At 38.2% G+C, this 24,356-nt stretch overlaps 1 protein-coding gene across 3 annotated transcripts in view; it reads right to left on the minus strand.

The window, feature by feature from the left end:
* Positions 1-24,356, minus strand: part of LOC126185136 (F-box/LRR-repeat protein 6) — a 235,207-nt gene that overhangs the window by 196,621 nt on the left and 14,230 nt on the right. For all 3 annotated transcript variants that reach the window (XM_049927972.1, XM_049927970.1, XM_049927971.1), the window contains one exon: positions 19,130-19,800. In XM_049927972.1, coding sequence (XP_049783929.1) covers positions 19,130-19,368 — 239 coding nt within the window. In that variant the 5' untranslated portion in view covers positions 19,369-19,800. The remainder of the gene's footprint in view (positions 1-19,129; positions 19,801-24,356) is intronic.

A 24,356-nucleotide genomic window follows, 5' to 3' on the forward strand; every position in this document is an offset into this window, starting at 1 on the left:
ATAAATGAGATGCAAATAAATTTTAGTTTGTAGTATTAAATCAATAGTAATTCCTTTTACTATTATTTCTCAGGCAGTGATTACTATTTCCAGTAAAATATTGAATCACAGTGGAAAAAATCTTGCTTCTTGTCAAACAAATGTTTTAATACCAAAATGTTCAAAAATTTTGCTTCAGCATTTAATTTTTGGTCTTGGTTAATGTTCATTTGAACAATTATCATTTCTTTCCAATTACTTTGAATTATCTTTATATAAAAAAGCGTGTGTTAATCTAATGAATCATGCACTAGTGTGCACTACTCTGGCTGCTCTTCCAAGTACCTCCAATAATATTTACAACAACAAAAATTTTAACTACTAGCAGCAGTACTGAGGAGATCCTCATGGATGCGGAACATGTCCATTTTTTTTTTTTAGCTGAAATAACAATACTAATAGCATTAGTATGTACAATACATCATTTTTTTAAGCTGAAATAACAATACTAATAGTATGAGTATATACAATACATCATTTGTTTCTATTAAAAAATTTGTCAATGGAGTAGGAGTTAGCCACTAGTAAGTCTTTCAGGCTCCTTTTAAACTAATCTTTATTTGTAACTAAATTTTTTATGTTTGCTGGCAAATTATTGAAGATGAGTGTTCCTGAGTAGTGGACCACTTTTTGAACTAAAGTAAGTGCTTTTAAGTCATTGTGCAGATTATTTTTGTTCCTGGTATTGTATGTATGGACTGGGCTGTTTGTTGAAAAAAGAGATATATTATTTAGGACAAATTTCATTAAGGAGTAAATATACTGAGAGACAGTAGTTAGTATACCAAGTTCTTTGAAGAGGTTTCTACAGGATGTCCGTGAATGTACTCCACAAATAATACGTATTACATGCTTTTGGACTCTGAAAACTTTTTTTTGACTTGAAGAGTTACCCCAAAATATTATACCATATGAAATTATGGAATGAAAGTAGGCAAAGTATGCAAGCTTTTTTATTTTTATGTCGCCTATGTCTGCTAACACTCGAATTGCAAATGCAGATTTGTTAAGGCGTTTCTGCAGTTCTGTGGTGTGCTCATCCCAACTGAATTTATTATCAAGTTGTAATCCCAGGAATTTAAGACTGTCAACCTCTTCTATCTGCTCTTCTTCATACTTTATGCATATGCTGGGTGGAAACCTCTTACAGGTTCTGAATGGCAGATAGTGAGTCTTTTCGAAGTTTAATGTCAGTGAGTTGGCTTTAAAACATTTATTAATAGCCATGAAAATATCATTAGCAGATCGTTCTAGAACTACACCAGACATACTATTTATTGCAATACTTGTGTCATCTGCAAACAAAACGAACTCTGCTTCTGGCAGTGTAACTGATGAGACATCATTAATGTACACAAGAAAAAGCAATGGCCTAAGATGGATCCTTGTGGGACACCACATGTAATTTCTTCCGATTCTGATGATGAGTGATGACTTAATTCACTAGTCCCTTGCACTGACACCCTTTCTTTCCTGTTAGCGAGGTGTGACTTGAACCATTTTGCAGCACTGCCCGTGACACCATAGAATTCTAATTTATTTAAAAGGATGTTGTGGTTCACACAATCAAATGCATTTGACAAATCACAGAAAATATCTGTTGCTTGTAATTTGTTATTTAATGAATTAAGTACATTTTCACTGTAGGTGTAAATAAGCCTTCTCGATATCAGAACCCTCCAGAAATCCAAACTGTGTTCTTGATAATATGTTATTTGTGGTCAGATGGTTGAGAAGCTGCCTGTATATTACTTTTTCTAAAATTTTTGAGAATGCTGGCAAATGTGAAATCAGTCTGTAGACTAGATTAGATTTATTTTCATTCCAATTGATCCGTAGTGAGGAGGTCCTCCATGATGTAGAACATGTCAGAAAAACAACAATACATGACAAATATTTACAACTCAAACAAATAAGCTAATGTACCATTCCACAGGTCCCAAGTGGCATGGTCATCATTTTTTAATGAACACTATATGAAAGAATCACATTACAAATACTAATGCACTGCATTTAAAATAAAAAAGTTTTTTATTTATTTATAAGGTAATAAACGTGTAATACAACTACTAAATACTTATTTACAATGAACACAATACTGCACTGAACTGGTGCAGAAGTTAGATTGTTCTTACACACACACACACACACACACACACACACACACACACACACACACACACACACTTATTTACAATGAACATATTACTGCACTGAAATTGTGTAGAAGTTATATTGTACTTATATATATATACACAAACAAATCAGTTGGTTCTACTGAGAAATTCATCAATGAAGTAAAAGGAGTTGGCCACCAATAAATCCTTTAGGCTCCTCTTAAAATGAATTTCATTGGTTGTTACGCTTTTTATGGCTGCTGGCAAGTTATTGAAAATGTGTGTTCCTGAATAATGCACACCTTTTTGTACAAGACTAAGTGACTTTAAATCCTTGTGAATATTATTCTTATTTCTAGTATTGATTCCATGAATTGAGCTGTTGGTTTGAATAAGTGGTATATTTTTAATGACAAATTTCATTAAGGAATAAATATATTGGGAAGCAGTAGTTAGTAACCCTAATTCCCTAAACAGGGTTCTGCAAGATGTTCTTGAGTTCACACCACATATAACTCTTACGGCACGTTTTTGTGCCTGGTAAACTTTAGCTTAGCTTCATGAATTGCCCCAAAAAATAATCCCATATGACATTATGGAATGAAAGTAAGCATAGTATGCCAGCTTTTTCATTTTTATATCCCCTATGTCTGACACAATTCGCATTGCAAATAGAGATTTGTTAAGATGCTTCAGCGGTTCTGTGGTGTGCTCCTCCCAGTTGAATTTATTATCAAGCTGTAATCCCAAGAATTTAACACTGTCCACTTCTTCTATCTGCTTGTCATCGTATGTTAGGCATATACTCGTGGGACACCCCTTACAAGTTCTGAACTGCATGTAGTGTGTTTTTTCAAAGTTTAGTGACAAATAATTGGCTAGGAACCAGTGATTAATGTCCACAAATATTTTATTAGCTGACCTTTCTAAGACTACAGTCGATTTGCTATTTATTGCAATGTTTGTATCATCAACAAACAAAACAAACTTGGCTTCTGGTAATGATACTGATGAAAGGTCATTGATATACACAAGAAAAAGTAAGGGCCCTAAAATGGAACCTTGTGGGACCCTACATGTAATTAGTTCCCAGTTGGATGATGCCTGATAGCTTGATACGTGTCTCTTTCCTAGTAACACCCTTTGTTTCCTGCCAGAGATATAAGATTTGAACCATTTCCTGTTACACTATAATAATCTAATTTACTTAAAAGGATATTGTGATTTACACAGTCAAATGCCTTTGACAGATCACAAACTATACCAGTTGCCTGCAATTTTTTGTCTAATGAATTAAGCACATTTTCACTGTAAGTGTAGATAGCCTTCTCAATATCAGAACCCTTTAGAAATCCGAACTGTGACTTTGACAGTATGTTATTTGAGATAAGATGGTTATAAAGCCAATAGTATGATGGTATCTCTTTATCCCCTTTCTCAAATAGAGGCTTAACATCTGCATATTTTAGCCAGTCAGGAAATGTCCCAGTTATAATTGACTGGTTACACAAGTAACTTAGAATTGTACTAAACTCACAAGAACATGCCTTAATTAACTCTGTTGATATTTCATCGTAACCACTAGAATGCTTTGTTTTTAAAGGTTTTATTACGGAAGTTATTTCTTTTGGTGAAGTGAGTGACATATTCATGTACCTGAAGCTATTTGTAAAGGCTAGTTTCAGATATTCAAGGGCATTATTTACTGATCCTGACAATGCCATTCTATCAGTAAAGGATATAAAGTACTTGTTAAATAAATTTGCCACACTATGTCCATCGGTTACTAATGTGTCATCTACCCTTAATGCTATATGCTCCTGTTCCTTTCTGGTTCTATCAGTCTCCTCTTTCACTATATCCCATTTTGTTTTTATTTTGTTCCCTGACATTGCTATCTTCTTCTCGTAGTGCATTTGTTTAGATGTCTGAATTACTTTTTTTAATATTTTAAAGTATTCCTTGTATTTAGCTAAATCATCAGCATTGGAGCTATTCTTGGTCAACAGATACATTTTTCCTTACAGGAAATCTTTATTCCTTGTGTAATCCATGGTTTTATTATAGACTTCTGTTTAATTTGAGTAACTTTTAGAGGAAAACAGTTTTCAAACATGGTACTCACATTGTTTATGAATGTGTTATATTTTTCATTCATGTCATGAGGAACTATAAACATTTTTCCAGTTCATATCTTTGAGCAGTTTTCTAAAACACTCAATTTTTGGTTGATTGACTACTCTCCTGTACTCAGATTTAGCAGTCTTGATAATCTGCTTAGAATTTACATCTAAAAACAAGGAGCTGCACGTCATGATCTGATAGTCCATTTATTACAGGTTTTATGATATGATTTTGGTCCTTTGGTTTGTCTATAAAAATGTTATCAATGGCTGTCCTTGAGGATTTAGTGACCCTAGTCGGAAAGTTTACAGCGTGAGTTAGATTGAAAGACAAAATTACTAACTGCAGTAAATGTTTACTGGAGGATTGCATTAGAAAATCTGTATCAAAGTCACCAGCAATCAAAATTTCTTTGTTTCTTCCTGTTAAATATCGCAAAAGAGTTTTTAGATGATTTATGAATAGATTATAATTTCCTGCAGGTGCTCGGTAAATAGTTACTATTATATAGGATCTGTTATGGAACTCTACTTCTGTTGCACATGCTTCTAGATGCTGCTCTAAACAGAATTCATTTTAAAAAATTCATATTAAATCTGCTGTTATACTCGCTTTTTTATGACTATCTATAGCCTTTTGATTTACAAGGTAGTAATCATAACTAAACTGAATATATTAATTTTATGTAGATCAACCGAACAATTTAAATATATTTAATTTTTACAATTAATTGCTCAACACTGCAAAGAGTAAAAAAATGAGGAAAAAAACTGTTGATAGCAGCAGGAATCAAACCCCAGCCACCGAATTGCAAATCGACAGTCTTAACCACTTGACTACTGTGCTGTTCCAAAATTTGTCAGTGGAGATAACCATGAACCATCCACTGCAACTTCTCCACAAAAATCCCTCATACTCTACACTTGCACAATGCGTTACATGCAGTTTGACAGAAAAATATTGGCCTGGCACTGTGAGCAATGTAGTATTGTAGTGCCAGAAGGGATGCCATCACATAAGAGCATGTGCAGTTATAAAACAGACGGCTGTGTCCCTTCTATGGGTTCATCGTAAAACAGCTGATCATCATTTCAGCACTTGACACTGGTTTCTAGTTATTTCAGAGAGAGCACTACAAAACATGTTTCCATGCATTTTATTTGCACACCAGCATACATTAAAGAGAAATGGTGTAATTTTAGGGTGATTTTGGCTCACATTCAAAGAGATATGGTGTAATTTTAGTGCAATTTCCAGCTCACATTTGACGAGAACTAGCACCTAAAAAAAAGTGCACACTGCGTCTTTAGGAACTTTTTCTCTAATCCTGATATCTGTAGAAATTGAATGAATTTTCTAGGAAAGTTCAACATTTCAGCAAGTCTGGCATCTTCACTTGAAATTTTATCATATTTTATTCTTGGTGTTCGTTGCTCACCTTCTTCTATTCAGCAGACTTTTGAGTCTGAATTTCATTTCTTCCTTTCACATATGACTTTGTTTAATGGTTGTTCACTGTTTAGGACATTCTATGACTTTACTGCCACTGCCATTTTAGTACCCATTGTTTTCATTTCCTCAGTGGCATGCCATTCCTTTTTGAGATTTTCAAGAGGGCATATTCAAATTTTAGCCACTTCAAAGAATTATGGTTGGAGGAAAAGTTAAGCTCAAGGCCATTAGAGTTAATTAACAAATTTTTACTTAATCTGAGTTGGGGCTTGCTGGAACAAAACTTTACCTTAATTGACAACATGAGATTTTGAGAAATAATGAACTCTTCTTGGGTGTCTCCAATGTCTTTTATTATAGGGATAAGCTGAGAAATGATTTGGCAGTAATTTTAGCTTCAGGATTTCATAGAATCTGATTCACGATTTCATTGATTGTTTAGAGGGCAGGGTATAATTCAACAGCATTTCTGGATCTCTTTTCCCTTGCAGTCTGCATGTGAATTTTTTAACAATGTGGAATTTTCACTGTAGGTTGAACTAGTAGATCTGAAACGACTTTTTTTCCATTGTACTTCATCGTCAATGCATGGCCACTGGTTTGATGGATAATACCGAAATTCTTTCAGAAGGTAGCATGGAGTTCAGTAAAAAGCTGGTAATATTTATTCTTTTTGCAAACAGAGAGTCAAACTAAGGTGGTTTGTTACAGACTGAGACTGCAAATTTGCAGTTTAAGAGTCTGTAGTTTAACAATTCAAAGTATTTTTATAACTGTGCCGTGTTTCTTGAAATATTAACATCTGAATGTTACAGCTGTATCATACATTTGTTAAATACAGTAAATAAAGTTGTGGTATAATGTAAATTGCGTTTCCAGTCAGCACAGTGCAAAAAGAGCCAATAACAAATTTGTTTAAGGTTGTCCATCACAATATTAAATAGTAGGGTGCTCAAAGTGGGCCTCAGAATGACCATCTGAGGGCTGATAAGAGTGAATGTGTTGAAACTGAAAATAATTTGCTTATAACATGTTGTAGTAGTAGAAATTGTACTAATTCTATTGGATTCATTTAAGATCTGTGCAAAATATCTACCAGCTTATGCACTCATCAATATGTACATTTATGAATGAGCTAGTCATGTTTATAAAGTGATATGTGTACAGAGTGGAACTACAGGCGTTTTTGTTGTGATACATTTACGCTAACGTAATAAAGTTTCCTGGTTACTAAGTAATCAGGCACATAAAAGTATCATATTAAATGGCATACTGCAACACCTGAGGCAAGACACACAAGTCTTGAGGCCTTAGGGGTTCATGCTCACGAGTACCAATGTCAGAAATAATGCTCACGCATGATTTTACATGCTCTTTAATATAATATTTATGGGTTTCTAATTTTTCAAAAAACAAATTGCAAATACAAAATTGTTAATGCTTTCACAGCCACTTGCTGACAAATTGACTGCTGGGTTCTGTCTCACATTGTGAGTGTGGTAGCTCTTCTCCCCAGTGAGAACTTTTGTGTCAGCAAATTTTATTATGTGGTCAGTCTCACAGAGCATGTGCCAATGTCTCCACATGTCGCAACTGGCAATACAGTTTATGATCTTTGATCCTGGTGTTGACTGATCATCCAGTCATTCCAACACAATCCTATTCACATGTACTAGTATGTGGTGTACTATACACATTGCAAGTGAGAGCCTTTTGTCCTTTTCTGATTTGATACTCTATTTCACTTTTTTGTCAGTCTGTAAACAGCCTTTACGCTGTTTGCGCAATGTATGGCTGATTCTATATTTCACCCTGGGGATGTATCGCACAAAGGCTGTATCCAACATTTATTCTTCCGATGCATCAGTTCGTTGAGTGTTAAATTTAGTGACACTTCTTATGTACTGGTGGAGCACCCATTGCTCTCAGAACACTTTCCAAAGGGTCTGAGGTGCTGCGGCTACAGATTTGTCTTGTGCATCTTATGAACATTTTAATCATGCATCTTTTCTGGCTCTGGTGGAGATTTGACAGTTTGTGCAGGTATCAGGCCATGTGTGTTAGTTTTTTATATACACTTTGTCCCAGTTTGTCATCATCAGTTGTAACCAGCACATCTAGAAAGGGTAGCTGTTGGTCCTTTTCTACCTCCACAGCAAATTTTATGTTTGCTTGGACACTGTTCAGATGTCTTAGTAAGTCACTAAGCTGTACTCCACAAACCTTGAAAACATTTTCTACTGCCACTGTGTGCAGCAGTCAAGTTGTTTCTATATTCTCCTGTAAGTGATGCTGCTGTTCTTATCCCAGTCACTGTGACGTGTGCTGCTACTTAGTTAATTTAAAATGTTCAAAAGTTGCTAATCCATACTTGCAAAGTCTCTCTGTGATGCATAAATTTGCTCACAAAGAAAAGCTTGTACCATTCTGTTGTAGATACGAGGTGCTTGGGCAGTGGTGATTACGACATATTTCAGCAAATTTGGTGTGGCTCCTTCATCCCAGCACTGCAACAAAAAGGTGAGAGAGGGCAGCAAACAGGTTTTCTTCTTCTTTCACTGGTCAAGATATTGGTATAATCTACAAATATCCTCCCCATAGAGGTGCAGTACAAAACTCTTAACACTTTCAGGCCCACTTGTTGACAAATTGCCTGTTGGTGCTCTCTCAGGTTCTTTGGTCGATATTTGATGATATTTCTGACATCTTGCCAGCACGAATGGCTGGCATTGTCAAAACTTCACCCTGCATTGATTGTGGCGGACTGGAGTCGAGCCTGCGGCTGCAGATTATATGTACCTGTCACATAAACATTCGAGGTCTTTTCCATTGTCATTACTGTTGTGGTTCTCACCTTGCCATACATTGTGCAAACATGGTGTTAACACTGTTTACAAACTGACACAGAAATCAAAGCATGTGTGAACTCGGCAAAGGACAAAACGAACCTATTTGCAATGTTGGAATATACCGCATACCCTGTACGTGTGGAAAAGCTTTTATTGCAATGACCGGAAGATGAACCAAGACCAGGATCACAAACATAAGTGGTACTGCGTGTTGGGACAGGTGGAGAAATCAGCCACAGTGAAGCCATGCTGTGTGAGGCTGACTATATAATAAAATTTGCAGACACATTAGTTCTTGCATTGGAGAAGAGTTACCACACTCTCTTGTTCTGGAAAGCCATAAAAATCTACAAACATGGCGATAGTTTCAACAAGGAAGACGAAATCCTCAAGGTGAACAGATCCGGGATTCCCGTACTGCAGCAAATGATCGTTGCACACTGTAATGGGAAAGCCACAGCTATAATGACAACAGAAAAGCCCTCAGACATTGGTCCGACAGGAACACATAATTTGCAGCTGCGATCTTGACTCCAGCCTGCCACCAGCAATGTGGTGTGACTCTTCAACAATGACAGTCACTCATGCTAATGAGATTTCAGAAATATCATGAAACATCGGCCAAAGAACCCAAGAGAACCAACAGGCACTTTGTCAATAAGTGGCCATGAAAGCGTTTACAGTTTTGTACTAGACCTCTACAAGGAGGAGATCTGTAAACTGTACCAACGTCTTGACCAACAAACGAAGAAGAAAACCTGTTTGCTGTCCTCTCTCGCCTTCTGTCGTGATGCCAGAATGAAGAGGTCACACCAAATTTGCTGAAATGTAAGTGCCTAATCAGCACTGTCCAAGCATGTAGTACCTACAACAGAATGCAACGAGTTTTTCTTGTGAGCAAATTCATGCAACACAAAGAGACTTGGCAAGAGTGGATGAGCAACTTTTTGACATTTTAAGTCAACTAAGTGGAAGCATGCACCAAGATGAATGGGATAAGATCAACTGCATCACTCACAGGATCATGCAGAACAAACTCAAGTGCTGCACAGACTGATAGAAGAAAATGTTTGCAAGACACAGAAAGTGACTGATAAGTTGATTCCCAACAACTTACATAAAGTGGTCACCCTCAGTGAATGACCACTGTCCTCAGAGGAAAAGGGAATTTTGCTAACATCCCTAGAACTATACTTATGGAGTATATCATGTCTAACACTGAAGTGACCATGTGGATCACCAGGATACTGTATCGAGCGAAACCAGCAGCTTGAAACCTGAAGAAGGAAGAGTTACAAGCTATCAAGAGCCATAATGCTGACAAGAATATATTAGGACTGCCTGTTGACAAGGGAATGGGATCACTGTAATGAAGACCAAAGATTATGAGCAGAAGATTCGGGACTAATTAGATATGAAGACATACTGAAAGCTAAGTACAGATCTGGTTCAGCAGATCACTTGTAATACGAATCAGTTAATCAAGGCATCTTCTCTCTCTGCCAATTTACAGAGGAACCTGTGCAACACAGAAGCCCTACAACCTCAGCTGTATGGATTACAAAAAATCCATAATGATGACGTTCCACTAAAACAAACTGTAACCACTCCTGACTCACCAACATATAAAATGGTCAAACACATGGCCCCTCTGCTTCAGCCCCACGTGGCAAAGACCGACACAAACATAAAGGATTTGGGGCATTTGACTGAGAAGTGGACAAGACTAAAATGTGGACCAAACAACATCCTGGTTAGGTTGGATGTTGGTTCTCTGTTTGCAATAGTGCCACACAATGATGCTCTGGAATATATAAGTTCAAGTTTCTCACATGACGTTACCAGGCTCTATCATGTATGTCTTACTACGTACTGTTTCACGTGGAATAGCAACTTCTATGAATAGCTGGAAGGCATCACCACGGGTATTCCACCTTCAATGGCACATTCATTGTGTGGACTAATGGTGAGGAACCGCTCAGTGATTTCTTATGACATCTGAACAGCCTCCATCCAAACACAAAATTTACTAGGACGTAGAAAAGAACAGCTAGATATACTGTTGGATGTTGACAACCTGGGATATAGCATGATTCAAAAACTGACATGCATGGACTAACACTTGCACAAACTATCAAATCACCACCCGAGCTAGAAAAGAGGAACGATTAATACATCGTAACCTGCACAGCACCTGGGATGTGAGATGCAACATATAGGTTCTGTGGAGCAATGGGTACTCCACCAGTTACATAGGAAGTGTCAAGAGAAACAAAACTCAATGAAGTAACACATCAGAGGAAGAAATGCTGGGTACAGCCTTTCTGTGATATACCCCGGGGTGATGTACATCGAGGCTATTAACAAACTGAAAAAGAAGGTCGAAGAGTGACATAAGTACATGCGGAGGACAAAAGGCACACACTTGCAAAGTCACGAATATACCTCATACCCTGTGCATGTGGAAAAGACTGTGTCGGAATGACTGGCGATCAGTCAACACCAGGATCACTGAATATAAATGGTATTGCAGGTTGGCACAGGTGGAGAAATTGGCTGTAAGAGAGCACATGCAATGTGAGACTGAGCAGAAAACCACAAACATGACAAGAGCTTCGACAAAGAGGAAAGCTTCAAGGTGACTGGATTCATGTGCTGCAGCGAATGACCACTGCAGGTAGCATGGGGAGAATCACACTGGTAATGAGTATGGAAAAGTTCTAAGATGATACAACTGGTACAAACAATCTGTGTCCATGAGCTCAGCTCCAGTCCTCCACCAGCAATGGAGGGTGACGCTCTGACAATGCCAGCCTCTCATGCTGACAAAACACCAGAAAAATTGTCAAACAAATGTCGCCTGAAGAACCTATGACAGAAGCCAACAGGCAATTTGTCGAATTTTAGATAGTTCTGAGACAAATTACTGATAATTTACCATGTAAAGGAGTGCACCTGTCGTGATTACAAGATTTAATTATTTTCTAGGGAAGAATAACTAGAGGTCCACTGTGATTTCCAATACAAAATAGTGAACTGATACAATACTCCTGACTGAATCTCTCATCCTCCAAAATGTGTCCACTGTTGTGAAATTTCCTGATGGATTAAAATTGTTTGTTGGACCAAGACCTCAACTTTGCCTATCTAAGAGCAATGCTTTTAAGTGACTGAACTATCTAGGCATGAACCATGTAGCCACCTTCATAGCTTCATCATTTTCAAAATCACCACAAATTCTTTTAGCTGATTCATTTTTTTCTGTAAACAAATTTCCTGTGATATAGTCATACTTGAGATATATGACTTTATGTGACTACACTGAGCTTTGATAATGTCAGATCAAATTAAATTGAAGAATTATGCAATTGCAAAGTTAGCTACTGTAGAAAACAAACTAATTTTGCCTCCAACCTTTTATAATCTGTTCTTCCTTTTTCACTGAAATTGCAATTGTGGTGTCACTGCCAGACACCACACTTGCTAGGTGGTAGCCTTTAAATCGGCCACAGTCCGTTAGTATACGTCGGACCCGCGTGTCGCCACTATCAGTGATTGCAGACCGAGCGCCGCCACACGGCAGGTCTAGAGAGACTTCCTAGCACTCGCCCCAGTTGTACAACCGACATTGCTAGCGATGGTTCACTGACAAAATACGCTCTCATTTGCCGAGACGATAGTTAGCATAGCCTTCAGCTACGCCATTTGCTGCGACCTAGCAAGGCGCCATTACCAGTTACTATTGATACTGAATCATGTACCGTCAAGAGCGACGTTCACCATTAATGGATTAAAGTTACCGTAAGTATTCCACCAGCTACGTCCGTTTTTCCTAAATTCTAATTTCCTTGTCCTGTTCCAGACCTCACACCAGCCTGCGTGAGCTAAAACGCGTGCCTTTAGGCTTCCTCTAGTAACACGGTGTTGGCTCTCCTGCCAACTACAACAGCAATAACACTACCTTGCACAAGTAAATTGCAGTATTTCTTCTGTACAGCTATAAAAGCATACGTTTACAACATTCTTCTTTCCCCTCTTAAATAAAACTATACTTTAAAAACATACAGTATGCTTTTTCATTAAAGTATTATACATAGTTAGTTTTAAGATAGTTTCTAACAATCTTAGTTGCAAAACAAAAACTTATTGAATTTCAGCTTATTTTCTATTCAACACTTTTAAATTGTTATGTCGGAAATGTGTGCCGCACAAAATATTTAGGTTCTGAATGTGTAATTGGTAGGCACTAAAAGGCCTCTCTTTGAGTTATATAACTGGCACTTTACGGTTCTACTGACACTAACATCAATAAAATGCATTAGATGTTCATAAATGAGAATGTAGCAGAGGCCTCTCACATATGACATGTGGCAGCCTTCTTCAAAGTGTTAACTTTGTTTATAATTTACTTGGTTAAATTTAGCTAGTACGAATAGCATTAAACAGTATAGTGATAATTTATCGTTAATACATTGTACAGATTAAGTTTGTACCATTTGTTTGTATTTTGTTTAGGTATACCTTGACTAGATTGACATGCCTGAAGGTTCTCCTTCATTGTGGAATCCATGAAATATGATGAATGCATGAATGAAAGTACAGGGATGGAATTAATGTATAATGTCATTTCATCAACCAAACAAAATGAGTGAAGCAAGTTCAAATCAGTATTACCAGACAAAGAGTTAAAGAGTGTTTCTCTAAACTACAAGTCCAGATCTACTGCTGTGCTGTGTCATTTCATGGCTTACTGCACAAGTACACGAGGGTTGATGGTGGCATGTCCAAGTAAATATGTCAGCCCATTAGGATCCATTAATGAAACACCACAATCAACTATGCAAATTCTATACGTGGCTTGTCAGAAGGTTCAGTCTTATAAAGTCAGTTTCTTTTTTGCATTATCACCTGGCTCTCTAATTGCCTAGGCACATGACAAACATATTTGCTGATGACATTAAAAGTGAACTGAAGAGCTAGACAAGTATGGGCCAAATTTCTGAGAACCTGTATGATCGGTGCAGTACTGTGTAGTAAATGTCACTTTAAAATGATGAGTTCCTGGTCACTCTGTATGCTTTATCTGCAAAGAAATGTAACAAATTTCAGTATATTTTCATTAACATATCAAGATTTATTTAGTTCAGTCTTAAATTACAGTATTTTTTGGAAAAAGGGGAAAGGATGAGAAATAAAGCTAGAAATGTTTCTCAAAATATTGAAATAATAATGTTCCAGTGTGTGTGTTGTCTCATCATTGCCAGTATATTCCTCCATTACATTTGTAAATTGTGCAAAAGTATGTAAGTATCTATTTTGTCAAAAATTACAGTCAGAGACTATAAAGGAAAACATCCATTAATTCTCATAGATCATAAAATCAGCAATCAGACAACGCTAACCATCTCATTTATTAAAAGAGAGCTATCGCTGGTTTTGATATAGAATTTTTGATGATACAAGCCATCCAAGAAACTTTTACAATGGTTGGAATCTGAAGATGAACCAGTTGGTTCAAAACTGGTAATGACTTTATTTTTAATAAGTAAAATAAGTAATAGTGGTTGGTTTTCATTTTTAGTAAGAATCAAACTCCATGAGATAAGCATTCCAAGATTAGACAGAAAAGCATGGTAAAACACAATAATATTAAATAACAAAGTAGCAATGTCAGCTGAATTGTAATCAAGCAAGAGAAACTGTCTACCAACAGTGTTAAAAGTATTTACAGTGACTAACCCTTAAAAGCTACCCCAAGATCACTCCAAATTAGGCATTTTAACTACGTACTGATACATAATTTTCTAGATTCAGATCTTTTCAAATTATATTACACGCACTAAAAATAATGATAAATTTAATCTTCTTGTAAGCAATAATATGTTTAATAGAGGACATGTAATTACAAAAAGAATGCTGCTAAAAATTCTGTGTTTGTCTTTTTATATGGTGGTACCACATACTACTACTTTTTTCTTATTTTCCTTACTCTTCTTTCTCCTCCTCCTTCTCATAGCACAGTCATATTACGCAAGGCAGCTTTTCTTATCTTAAGATGCTATGGGTATGGGCCTTGCTCAATGAGCTTCATTTTCGTCATGTCCTTTGGACAGTTGGCAGTCAAGGAGTCACAGCCCTGCCACGTTCTTTCCTCATTTAGCTGTACTAATGGAAAGACTTTTCATCATGACTGAGTCATTTGATCAGCTTAAGAAGTGGCAGTAACATACTAATCCGGACTCCATAACGAGGGTTGACTGAAAAGATTCCTCCACCTTTGTAGCTCTTCAACAGTTGGCAGCATTGGTATGTGGCAGGTACTGGCTTGTTCCATAGCCTCTTCTCTACAGCTCCAGTTGGCGGGAAGCCTTAGCACTGAACAGATGTGTTGTTACACTGGAACCCTGTGCAGACAGTCAGTCAATGTGATTTAAGCAACGTGCAGCTGTTGAATTCTTGACAGCAGAAGGTGTCACCCCAAAGGAGATTCATCAGAAAATGAAAGCAATTTATGGTTATAGTGTTGATGTGAGTACTGTGCATCTTTGGGTGAGTAAGTTTGAAGATGTTGAGGCAGGAACATCTGACCTGCATGACAAACAATGAGTTGGACGGCCTGTGACAGCAACCACCGACTTTCACAAGCAAAATGTTGACAGATTGATTCAGGGTGATCGTTGTATGACTCAGAGAGAAACTGCAAGCACAATCAGCATTTCACAAGAATGTGTGGGTCACATTATTGCTTTGCTTGGCTATTGGAAGATCTGCGCACAATGGGTACTCCAGATGCTGACTCCTGAAATGAAAGCGGACAGACTTGAAATTTGCCAAGAACTTCTCTCGCATTACGAGAATGAAGGTGAAGTCTTTCTCCATTCAATTGTGACAGGAGACAAAATGTGGGTGCACCATTATGACCCGGATATTGAAAAGTCAGTCTGTGGAATATCGACACAAAGACTTGCCCCAAAAAAGAAATTAAAGATACAGCCCTCAGCTGGAAAATTCATGGCCACAGTGTTCTGGGATGCTGATGGTGTTATCCATGTCAATTTTCTTGATCGTGGAACAACAATTCAGAGCGTTACATCACAATGCTGCGATGATGATGATGTTTGGTTTGTGGGGCGCTCAACTGCGTGGTTATCAGTGCCTGTACAATTTCCCAACCTTTGCTCAGTCCAATTTCGCCACTTTCCTGGATGATGATGAAATGATGAGGACAACAACAAACACCCAGTCATCTCGAGGCAGGTGAAAATCCCTGACCACGCCGGGAATCGAACCCGGGACCCTGTGCTCGGGAAGCGAGAACGCTACCGCGAGACCACGAGCGGCGGACTCACAATGCTGCAAACTCTGAAACAACGGCTAACAAGGGTCCGTCTGAAAGGCAAAAGTTTTCCAGCAGCATGACAATGCCAAACCACAAACTTCACGTGCCACCACAGCAGAACTTCAGAGACTGAATCTCAACACCATACGGCATCCTTAGTACAGTCCAGATTTAGCACCTCTCACTTCCATCTGCTCCTGATAATGATTTATTAAAATATTCCCATCCAAACCCAATTAACGAAGGTAGAGGTATTACTTTTCATTCAGCCCTCGTACATAATGGGTGCTAATTTAAACTAGTCCCCATACACTGATCACCCAGAACAATGTGACCACCTACCTAATAGCCGGTATGTCCACCTTTGACACAGATAACAGTGGTGACGCATCGTGGCATGGAAGCAATGAGACCTTAGTAGGTTGCTGGAGGGAGCTGGCACCACATTTGCACACACAAGTCACCTAACTCCTGTAAATTCCAGGGAGGAGAACAATGAGCTCTGACACCACATTCAATCACACTCCAGATGTGCTTGATTGGGTTCAGATCTGGCAAGTTGGGGGACCAGCACATTAATTTGAGCTCATCACTGTGTTCCTGAAACCACTCCACCACACTCCTGGCCTTGTAACATGATGCATTATTTTGCTAAAAAATGCCACTGCCATAGGGAAACATGATCACCATGAAGAGGTGTAAGTAGTCTGCAACCAGTGTACGAAACTTCTCGGCTATGATGGAGCCTCACAGGGGCTCCACTGGACCCACAGATGCTCACAAGAATGTTCTCCAGAGCATAATGGAGTGGCCATCAGCTTCTCTCTGGTCCACAGTACAGGTGTCAAGAAGATGTTCCCCCAGAAGACGACCAATATCTGTTCTGGTAAATGAGGAAATGGTTCCAGTTCAGGTAAATGTAATGATAGTTCCTTAAAGAGGTCACCTCTGATTTCCTCTATTAACCTTCTGTTACTAAACAAAATCTGTACATCTAACAATCTCAACACCAGTTAATTGTGAAACTCTTCCACACACACATACATACATACATACTATGCATGCCACCATATAGTGCATGGTACTTTGTATAACTGCTTGTTATTCTCTTTCTTGTTCCGCTCGAAAACGGACCGAGGGAAAAGCAACTATCTATATGCTTCTGTAAAAGCCCTGATTTCTGTTATCTGGTCTTTGTGGTCCCTACACAAGATGTACGTCGCCAGCAGTAGGATCATTCAGCAGTCTGTCACAAATGCCAGTTTTTTAAAATTTCTCAACATTGACTCATGAAAAGAATATCTTCTTCCCTACAGGGATTCCCATTTCCATTCATGTAGAATTTTATAATACTTGCTTGTTGATCAGATCTACCCGTAACAAATCCATCTTCTCACAGACCTTGAAGGTGTATAATAATAGTTTTTTTTTAATTTCGCATATCCTAAACATTTGCTTGAGGCTCACCTTCTATTTCATAACTGTCTTGTTTCAATTGAGACTTTTTTCTATTACTCTCTTCATACTTACAATATCTTTTGCTGTCAGCACAAGTTCTTTTGTTAAATAAGTGACCATTTCATCTGTCTGTATAACATTCATTTTCTTAAACACTGAGTTCTTGCGTAATTTAATCTCAACTACTTCCCTATTCTTAAACAAATTTCCACAATCTACATTTCTGACTTGTGTTCAGGACAAAAATGTTCTTCTTTTTAGCTAAATATTATAATGGACGACATTTAAATATGGCATAGAAAGTCCTGAGTGGAATACAAATAATGGAAGGAGTATAAATAACAGCTCACAGTATAATTGAGGTGTTAAGCAGGCAATAGGTACAAAACATGAAGGTGCTACAATATTGGGGTCACAATAGCACTTCACACAAAAAGTTATATAAATTGAATAATTGCCTGTGCCAGATGTCTGATGCATCTGGTCAAAATAACCTAGGCCTATACCAGTGAAGTTTTGCAGGACTGGAATTCAAACCTCTTTTGTTGGTGCACCTGGTTTCTAAAATACAAGTTCAATGCATGTACATATCTTTGTTTACCTGTTCCGCTCAAATACAAAATGATTGTTAGCTAAAAAACAGACATTGTATGAGGTAACGGGTTAGTAAATATGTTCCATGGTCCTCCACCTTTTCCCTCACACTGATCTCTTGTTAGCGATGATTCTCAAACTGTTTATACATGTCACATGGTGGGTATTCAGTAACTGGACATATGTTCACTGGTAAGAGAGCACTGCTACTTTCCTTCCAAGTGGCTGTATATGCTCCCCACCCCAACAACAAATGTCCAAACTGATACTGCCTGACCAGTGTGTGTGTGTGTGTGTGTGTGTGTGTGTGTGTGTGTACAATCTAACTTCTGCACCATTTCAGTGCAGTAATGTGTTCATTGTAAATAAGTATTACAGTAGTTGTATTACACGTTTATTACCTTATAAATAAATAAATAAACTGTTTTATTTTAAATTCAGTGCATTAGTATTTGTAGAATGATTCTTTCATATAGTGTTCATTAAAAAACGATGATCATTCCACTTGGGACCTGTGGAATGGTACATTAGCTTATTTGTTTGAGTTGTAAATATGTGTCATGTATTGTTGTTTTTGTGACATGTTCTACATCCTGAAGGACCTCCTCAATCCAGATCAATTGGAACGAAAGTAAATCTAATCTAATCTAAAAGTAATGGATGTGCCAACTCTGGTCAATGCTATATCACACAAGAAGACCAAAGCTGAAAGATGGCACAATCCACAGTGCACAAGGCAAGGACTACAGTATGTAGGACCTTGGTTCATGTCCATCTACTTTCCTACTTCATAATGACTTTCCCCCAAATATAATGTTCACTTTGCATAACAAATAATTCAAAGGACTGACATAGGTATTATCCCTTACCAAAAAAATTATATAATTACAAATATTTATTGATACAAAAGTACAAAATGACCAACTCACATATAGATTTGAAACATGCATTATGTTTTTGAAACTGATGATGCAGTTAATGTCATAATGATGCACACCATGAGACTTGTGGTCTACACAACTTACTACCAGCATTACCTACTGCAATCAATAAGTTACAATGGTGTATTGCAAGGTATAAAATTACCTGAAGCACTTAAAATAATAATAATATTTTGTGATCGCTCTGAGAACAAACTGACCTAAGATGACAAATACCTGACAAGGAACGGTATGCATCCAGTTTCACTGCACACTAAGGAAAATATATGCATTAGTACATTCTCTGGAAGTCTTCTTCCCCAGTCACTTTGTGCATCTGTAGTTTCATCCTTGGCATTGATTGACTCATCATTACTATGCATAGGTAGTCTCTCACTTGAATGTCCTTCATCTTCAGAATGGTGAGTTTCACTTTTATCAGTATTTTGTTCTCTCAAACAGGGATTTTTCAACATGGCTAGTTGAGTTGTTGCAGCCTCAAATCTATAATGCTAGTGTTGATTAAAAAAGTTTTCTGGTCAAAGGACACACTGATTTAAAGACTGTCCAGTTGTATGCAGATACTTAACAGTTTGTTATCGGTACAATTTTCTGTGTGGTAACCATATCATTCAGCACATTTATCTCTTAGAACTTGCACATCTGCTGTTTATCAATGGTGTTTCCACGTTCACTGGACATTCAAAATTATTTCCATTTTCTTTGTTCGTGGTAAACAGTTAATGGCACCATTTGCTAAAAACTAATGCGTTTTGAGTCCAAGAACTCCACTTTTGAGAAATCTGTTAACTTCCACACTTCCAAAAGTAGCTCAAGATAGATTTTCACATTCTGATACAGCAATAGTCTATATTTTATTTTCAGTCCACAGGGTAACTGTTGTGTTCCTAAGGGAGAAAAAATACAAAGGATAAGAAACATCAAAACCTGTAAAAGTTTAATTTTTTTGCACATGTTAATTATGAGTCAAATAATAGCAAGATTAGATCTCTAAGGCAACTACGAATCTATATACTGCAATTTACATTCACATCTCTTTCTTTTGCAAGCATTGCTCAATAGCAGAGCATCATTCACCCAAGGCAGAGATAGGTGTTGGAGAATCCCAGTTTAGCACAGAGATTTAATCCATCATAAATAGTCTCACATTTTATTAAGCAGTACACTACCTCATTTTAGGAAAAAATACTGAACTGTTATTTAATAATTGCATAAATAGGAAAATTCACTTGAGAAAACTATAAAATTACAAAGGGACAGAATATACTTACAACAGGAAGTGAAAATCCAGCACTACCAACAGATAGTTAAAAGTCTCATTTTTCTGGCCTTATCCAGTGTATTCACGGGTCAGCATGTTAATCTGTATTTGGCAATGTTAGAGGTAGAAGCTACTTGGGGGCCCCTCCTGTCAACACCCCCCCCCCCTCCCCTCTCACAGGGAAGGGTGAGAGCATTTTCAAAATGATTGTGAATCATGTAACTAAGGCGGGACGGGGGTCCCAATCTGGTATTCACATAGCTGGATGTGGGAAACTACCTAAAAACCACACCCATGCTGGCCTGCACACCAGCCCTCAACATTAATCTGCCAGATGGATTTGATCCAGGTTGGGAGCACCTACCCAAATCAAGCACGCAATAAGCTAACATCTGTGCTACCTGGGCAGGCCAGATACATTTAAAAGTGAAAAAAATCTATTCCTTGCTTTTGAAACCATTAGCTCCGTCCTCTGGGAGCAAATCGGGACGGACTAGGAAAATGTAAAAAGGAGGGTCTGGTCATTCAGGCCCCAGAATGAGAGGCACCCACTTGTTTGGATGATTATTCCCTATTCTCTCTTTCTTTGCTTCCTGGGAAAGATATTAATAGTTCCGAAAGTTAAGAACAGTTTTTTTCTGTTAAAAGTGTCCTTCAATAGCACTGTAATTTTCCTCCTGAAGGTAACTACTGGACAGCCATTGTGTCTGTGAGTTGTTGTTGTTGTTGTTGTTGTTGTTGTTGTTGTGTTCAGTCCTGAGACTGGTTTGATGCAGATCTTCATGCTACTCGATCCTGTGCAAGCTTCTTCATCTCCCAGTACTTACTGCAACCTACAGCCTTCTGAATCTGCCCAGTGTATTCATCTCTTGGTCTCCCTCTACGATTTTTACCCTCCACGCTGCCCTCCAATGCTAAATTTGTGATCCCTTGATGCCACAGAACATGTCCTACCAACCCGTCCCTTCTTGTCAAGTTGTGCCACAAACTCCTCTTCTCCCCAATTCTATTCAATACCTCCTCATTAGTTATGTGATCTACCCATCTAATCTTCAGCATTCTTCTGTAGCACCACATTTCGAAAGCTTCTATTCTCTTCTTGTCTAAACTATTTATCGTCCATGTTTCACTTCCATACATGGCTACACTCCATACAAATACTTTCAGAAACGACTTCCTGACACTTAAATCTACACTCGATGTTAACAAATTTCTCTTCTTCAGAAACACTTTCCTTGCCATTGCCAGTCTACATTTTATATCCTCTCTACTTCGACCATCATCAGTTATTTTGCTCCCCAAATAGCAAAACTCCTTTACTACTTTAAGTGTCTCATTTCCTAATCTAATTCCCTCAGCATCACCCGACTTAATTTGACTACATTCCATTATCCTCGTTTTGCTTTTGTTGATGTTCATCTTATATCCTCCTTTCAAGACACTGTCCATTCCGTTCAACAACTCTTCCAAGTCCTTTGCTGTCTCTGACAGAATTACAATGTCATCGGCGAACCTCAACATTTTTGTTTCTTCTCCATGGACTTTAATACCTACTCCGAATTTTTCTTTTGTTCCCTTTACTGCTTGCTCAATATACAGATTGAATAACATTGGGGACAGGCTACAACCCTGTCTCACTCCTTTACCAACCGCTGCTTCCCTTTCATGCCCCGCGACTCTTATAACTGCCATCTGGTTTCTGTACAAATTGTAAATAGCCTTTCACTCCCTGTATTTTACCCCTGCCACCTTTAGAATTTGAAAGAGAGTATTCCAGTCAACATTGTCACAAGCTTTCTCTAAGTCTACAAATGCTAGAAATGTAGGTTTGCCTTTCCTTAATCTATTTTCTAAGATAAGTCGTAGGGTCAGTATTGCCTCACGTGTTCCAACATTTCTGCAGAATCCAAACTGATCTTCGCCAAGGTCGGCTTCTACCAGTTTTTCCATTCGTCCGTAAAGAATTCACGTTAGTATTTTGCAGCTGTCACTTATTAAACTGATAGTTCGGTAATTTTCACATCTGTCAACACCTACTTTCTTTGGGATTGGAATTATTATATTCTTCTTGAAGTATGAGCGTATTTCGCCTGTCTCATACATCTTGCTCACCAGATGGTAGAGTTTTGTCAGGACTGGCTCTCCCAAGGCCGTCAGTAGTTCTAATGGAATGTTGTCTACTCCCGGGGCCTTGTTTCGACTTAGATCTTTCAGTGCTCTGTCAAACTCTTCACCCAGTATCGTATCTCCCATTTCATCACCATCTACATCCTCTTCCATTTCCATAATATCGTCCTCAAGTACATTGCCCTTGTATAGACCCTCTATATACTCCTTCCACCTTTCTGCTTTCCCTTCTTTGCTTAGAATTGGGTTTCCATCTGAGCTCTTGATATTCATACAAGTGGCTCTCTTTTCTCCAAAGGTCTCTTTAATTTTCCTGTAGGCAGTATCTGTCTTACCCCTAGTGAGATAAGCCTCTACATCCTTACATTTGTCCTCCAGCCATCCCTGCTTAGCCATTTTGCACTTCCAGGCGATCTGATTTTTGAGACATTTATATTCCTTTTTGCCTGCTTCATTTCCTGCGTTTTTATATTTTCTCCTTTCATCAATTAAATTCAATATTTCTTCTGTTACCCAATTTTTCTTCTTTTACCTACTTGATCCTCTGCTGCCTTCACTACTTCATGCCTCAGAGCTACTCATTCTTCTTCTACTGTATTTCTTTCCCCCATTCCTGTCAATTGTTCCCTTATGCTCTCCCTGAAACTCTGTACAACCTCTGGTTCTTTCAGTTTATCCAGGTCCCATCTTCTTAAATTCCCTCCTTTTTGCAGTTTCTTCAGTTTTTATCTACAGTTCATAACCAATAGATTGTGGTCAGAGTCCACATCTGCCCCTGGAAATGTCTTACAATTTAAAATCTTGTTCCCAAATCTCTGTCTTACCATTATATAATCTATCTGAAACCTTTTAGTATCTCCAGGGTTCTTTCATGTATACAACCTTCTTTCATGATTCTTGAACCAAGTGTTAGCTATGATTAAGTTATGCTCTGTGCAAAATTCTACCAGACGGCTCCCTCTTTCATTTCTCTCCCCCAATCCATATTCACCCACTATGTTTCCTTCTCTCCCTTTTCCTACTCTTGAATTCCAGTCACCCATGACTATTAAATTTTCCTCTCCCTTCACTACCTGAATAATTTCTTTTATCTCATCATACATTTCATCAATTTCTTTATCATCTGCAGAGCTAGTTGGCATATACACTTGTACTACTTTAGTAGGCATGGGCTTCGTGTCTATCTTGGCCACAATAATGCATTCACTATGCTGTTGGCAGTAGCTTACCCGCACTCATATTTTTTTATTCATTATTAAACCTACTCCTGCATTACCCCTATTTCACTGTGTATTTATAGCCCTGTATTCACCTGACCAAAAGTCTTGTTCCTCCTGCCACCGAATTTCACTAATTCCCACTATATCTAACTTCAACCTATCCATTTCAATTTTTAAATTTTCTAACCTACCTGTCCGATTAAGGGATCTGACATTCCATGCTCTGATCCGTAGTACGCCAGTTTTCTTTCTCCTGATAATGACGTCTTCTTGAGTAGTCCCCACCCGGAGATCCGAATGGTGGACTATTTTACCTCCGGAATATTTTACCCAAGAGGACGCCATCATCATTTAACCATACAGCAAAGCTGCATGCCCTCGTGAAAAATTATGGCTGTAGTTTCCCCTTGCTTTCAGCCGTTCGCAGTACCAACACAGCAAGGCCGTTTTGGTTAGTGTTGCAAGGCTAGATCAGTCAATCATCCAGACTGTTGCCCCTGCAACTACTGAAAAGGCTGCTGCTCCTCTTCAGGAACCACACGTTTGTCTGGCCTCTCAGCAGATACCCCTCCATTGTGGTTGCACCTACGGTATGGCCATCTGTATCGCTAAGGCACGCAAGCCTCCCCACCAACGGCAAGGTCCATGGTTCATGGGGGTAAAAGTTTATTATTTAGTAATTCTGTCATTGGTCATTTATTAAATATACACAATGCACATTTGCATGTAAGTATGAATTATATTCTTTGAACTAGATTAATTACTCTACGGTCATTCCTGCCTACCTGGATAACCACGTGCATTAGCACACTTTGCCTGGGATTCGGGTAGGTGT

Source organism: Schistocerca cancellata, chromosome 4, assembly GCF_023864275.1.
Source record: "Schistocerca cancellata isolate TAMUIC-IGC-003103 chromosome 4, iqSchCanc2.1, whole genome shotgun sequence".
Taxonomy (NCBI): domain Eukaryota; kingdom Metazoa; phylum Arthropoda; class Insecta; order Orthoptera; family Acrididae; genus Schistocerca; species Schistocerca cancellata.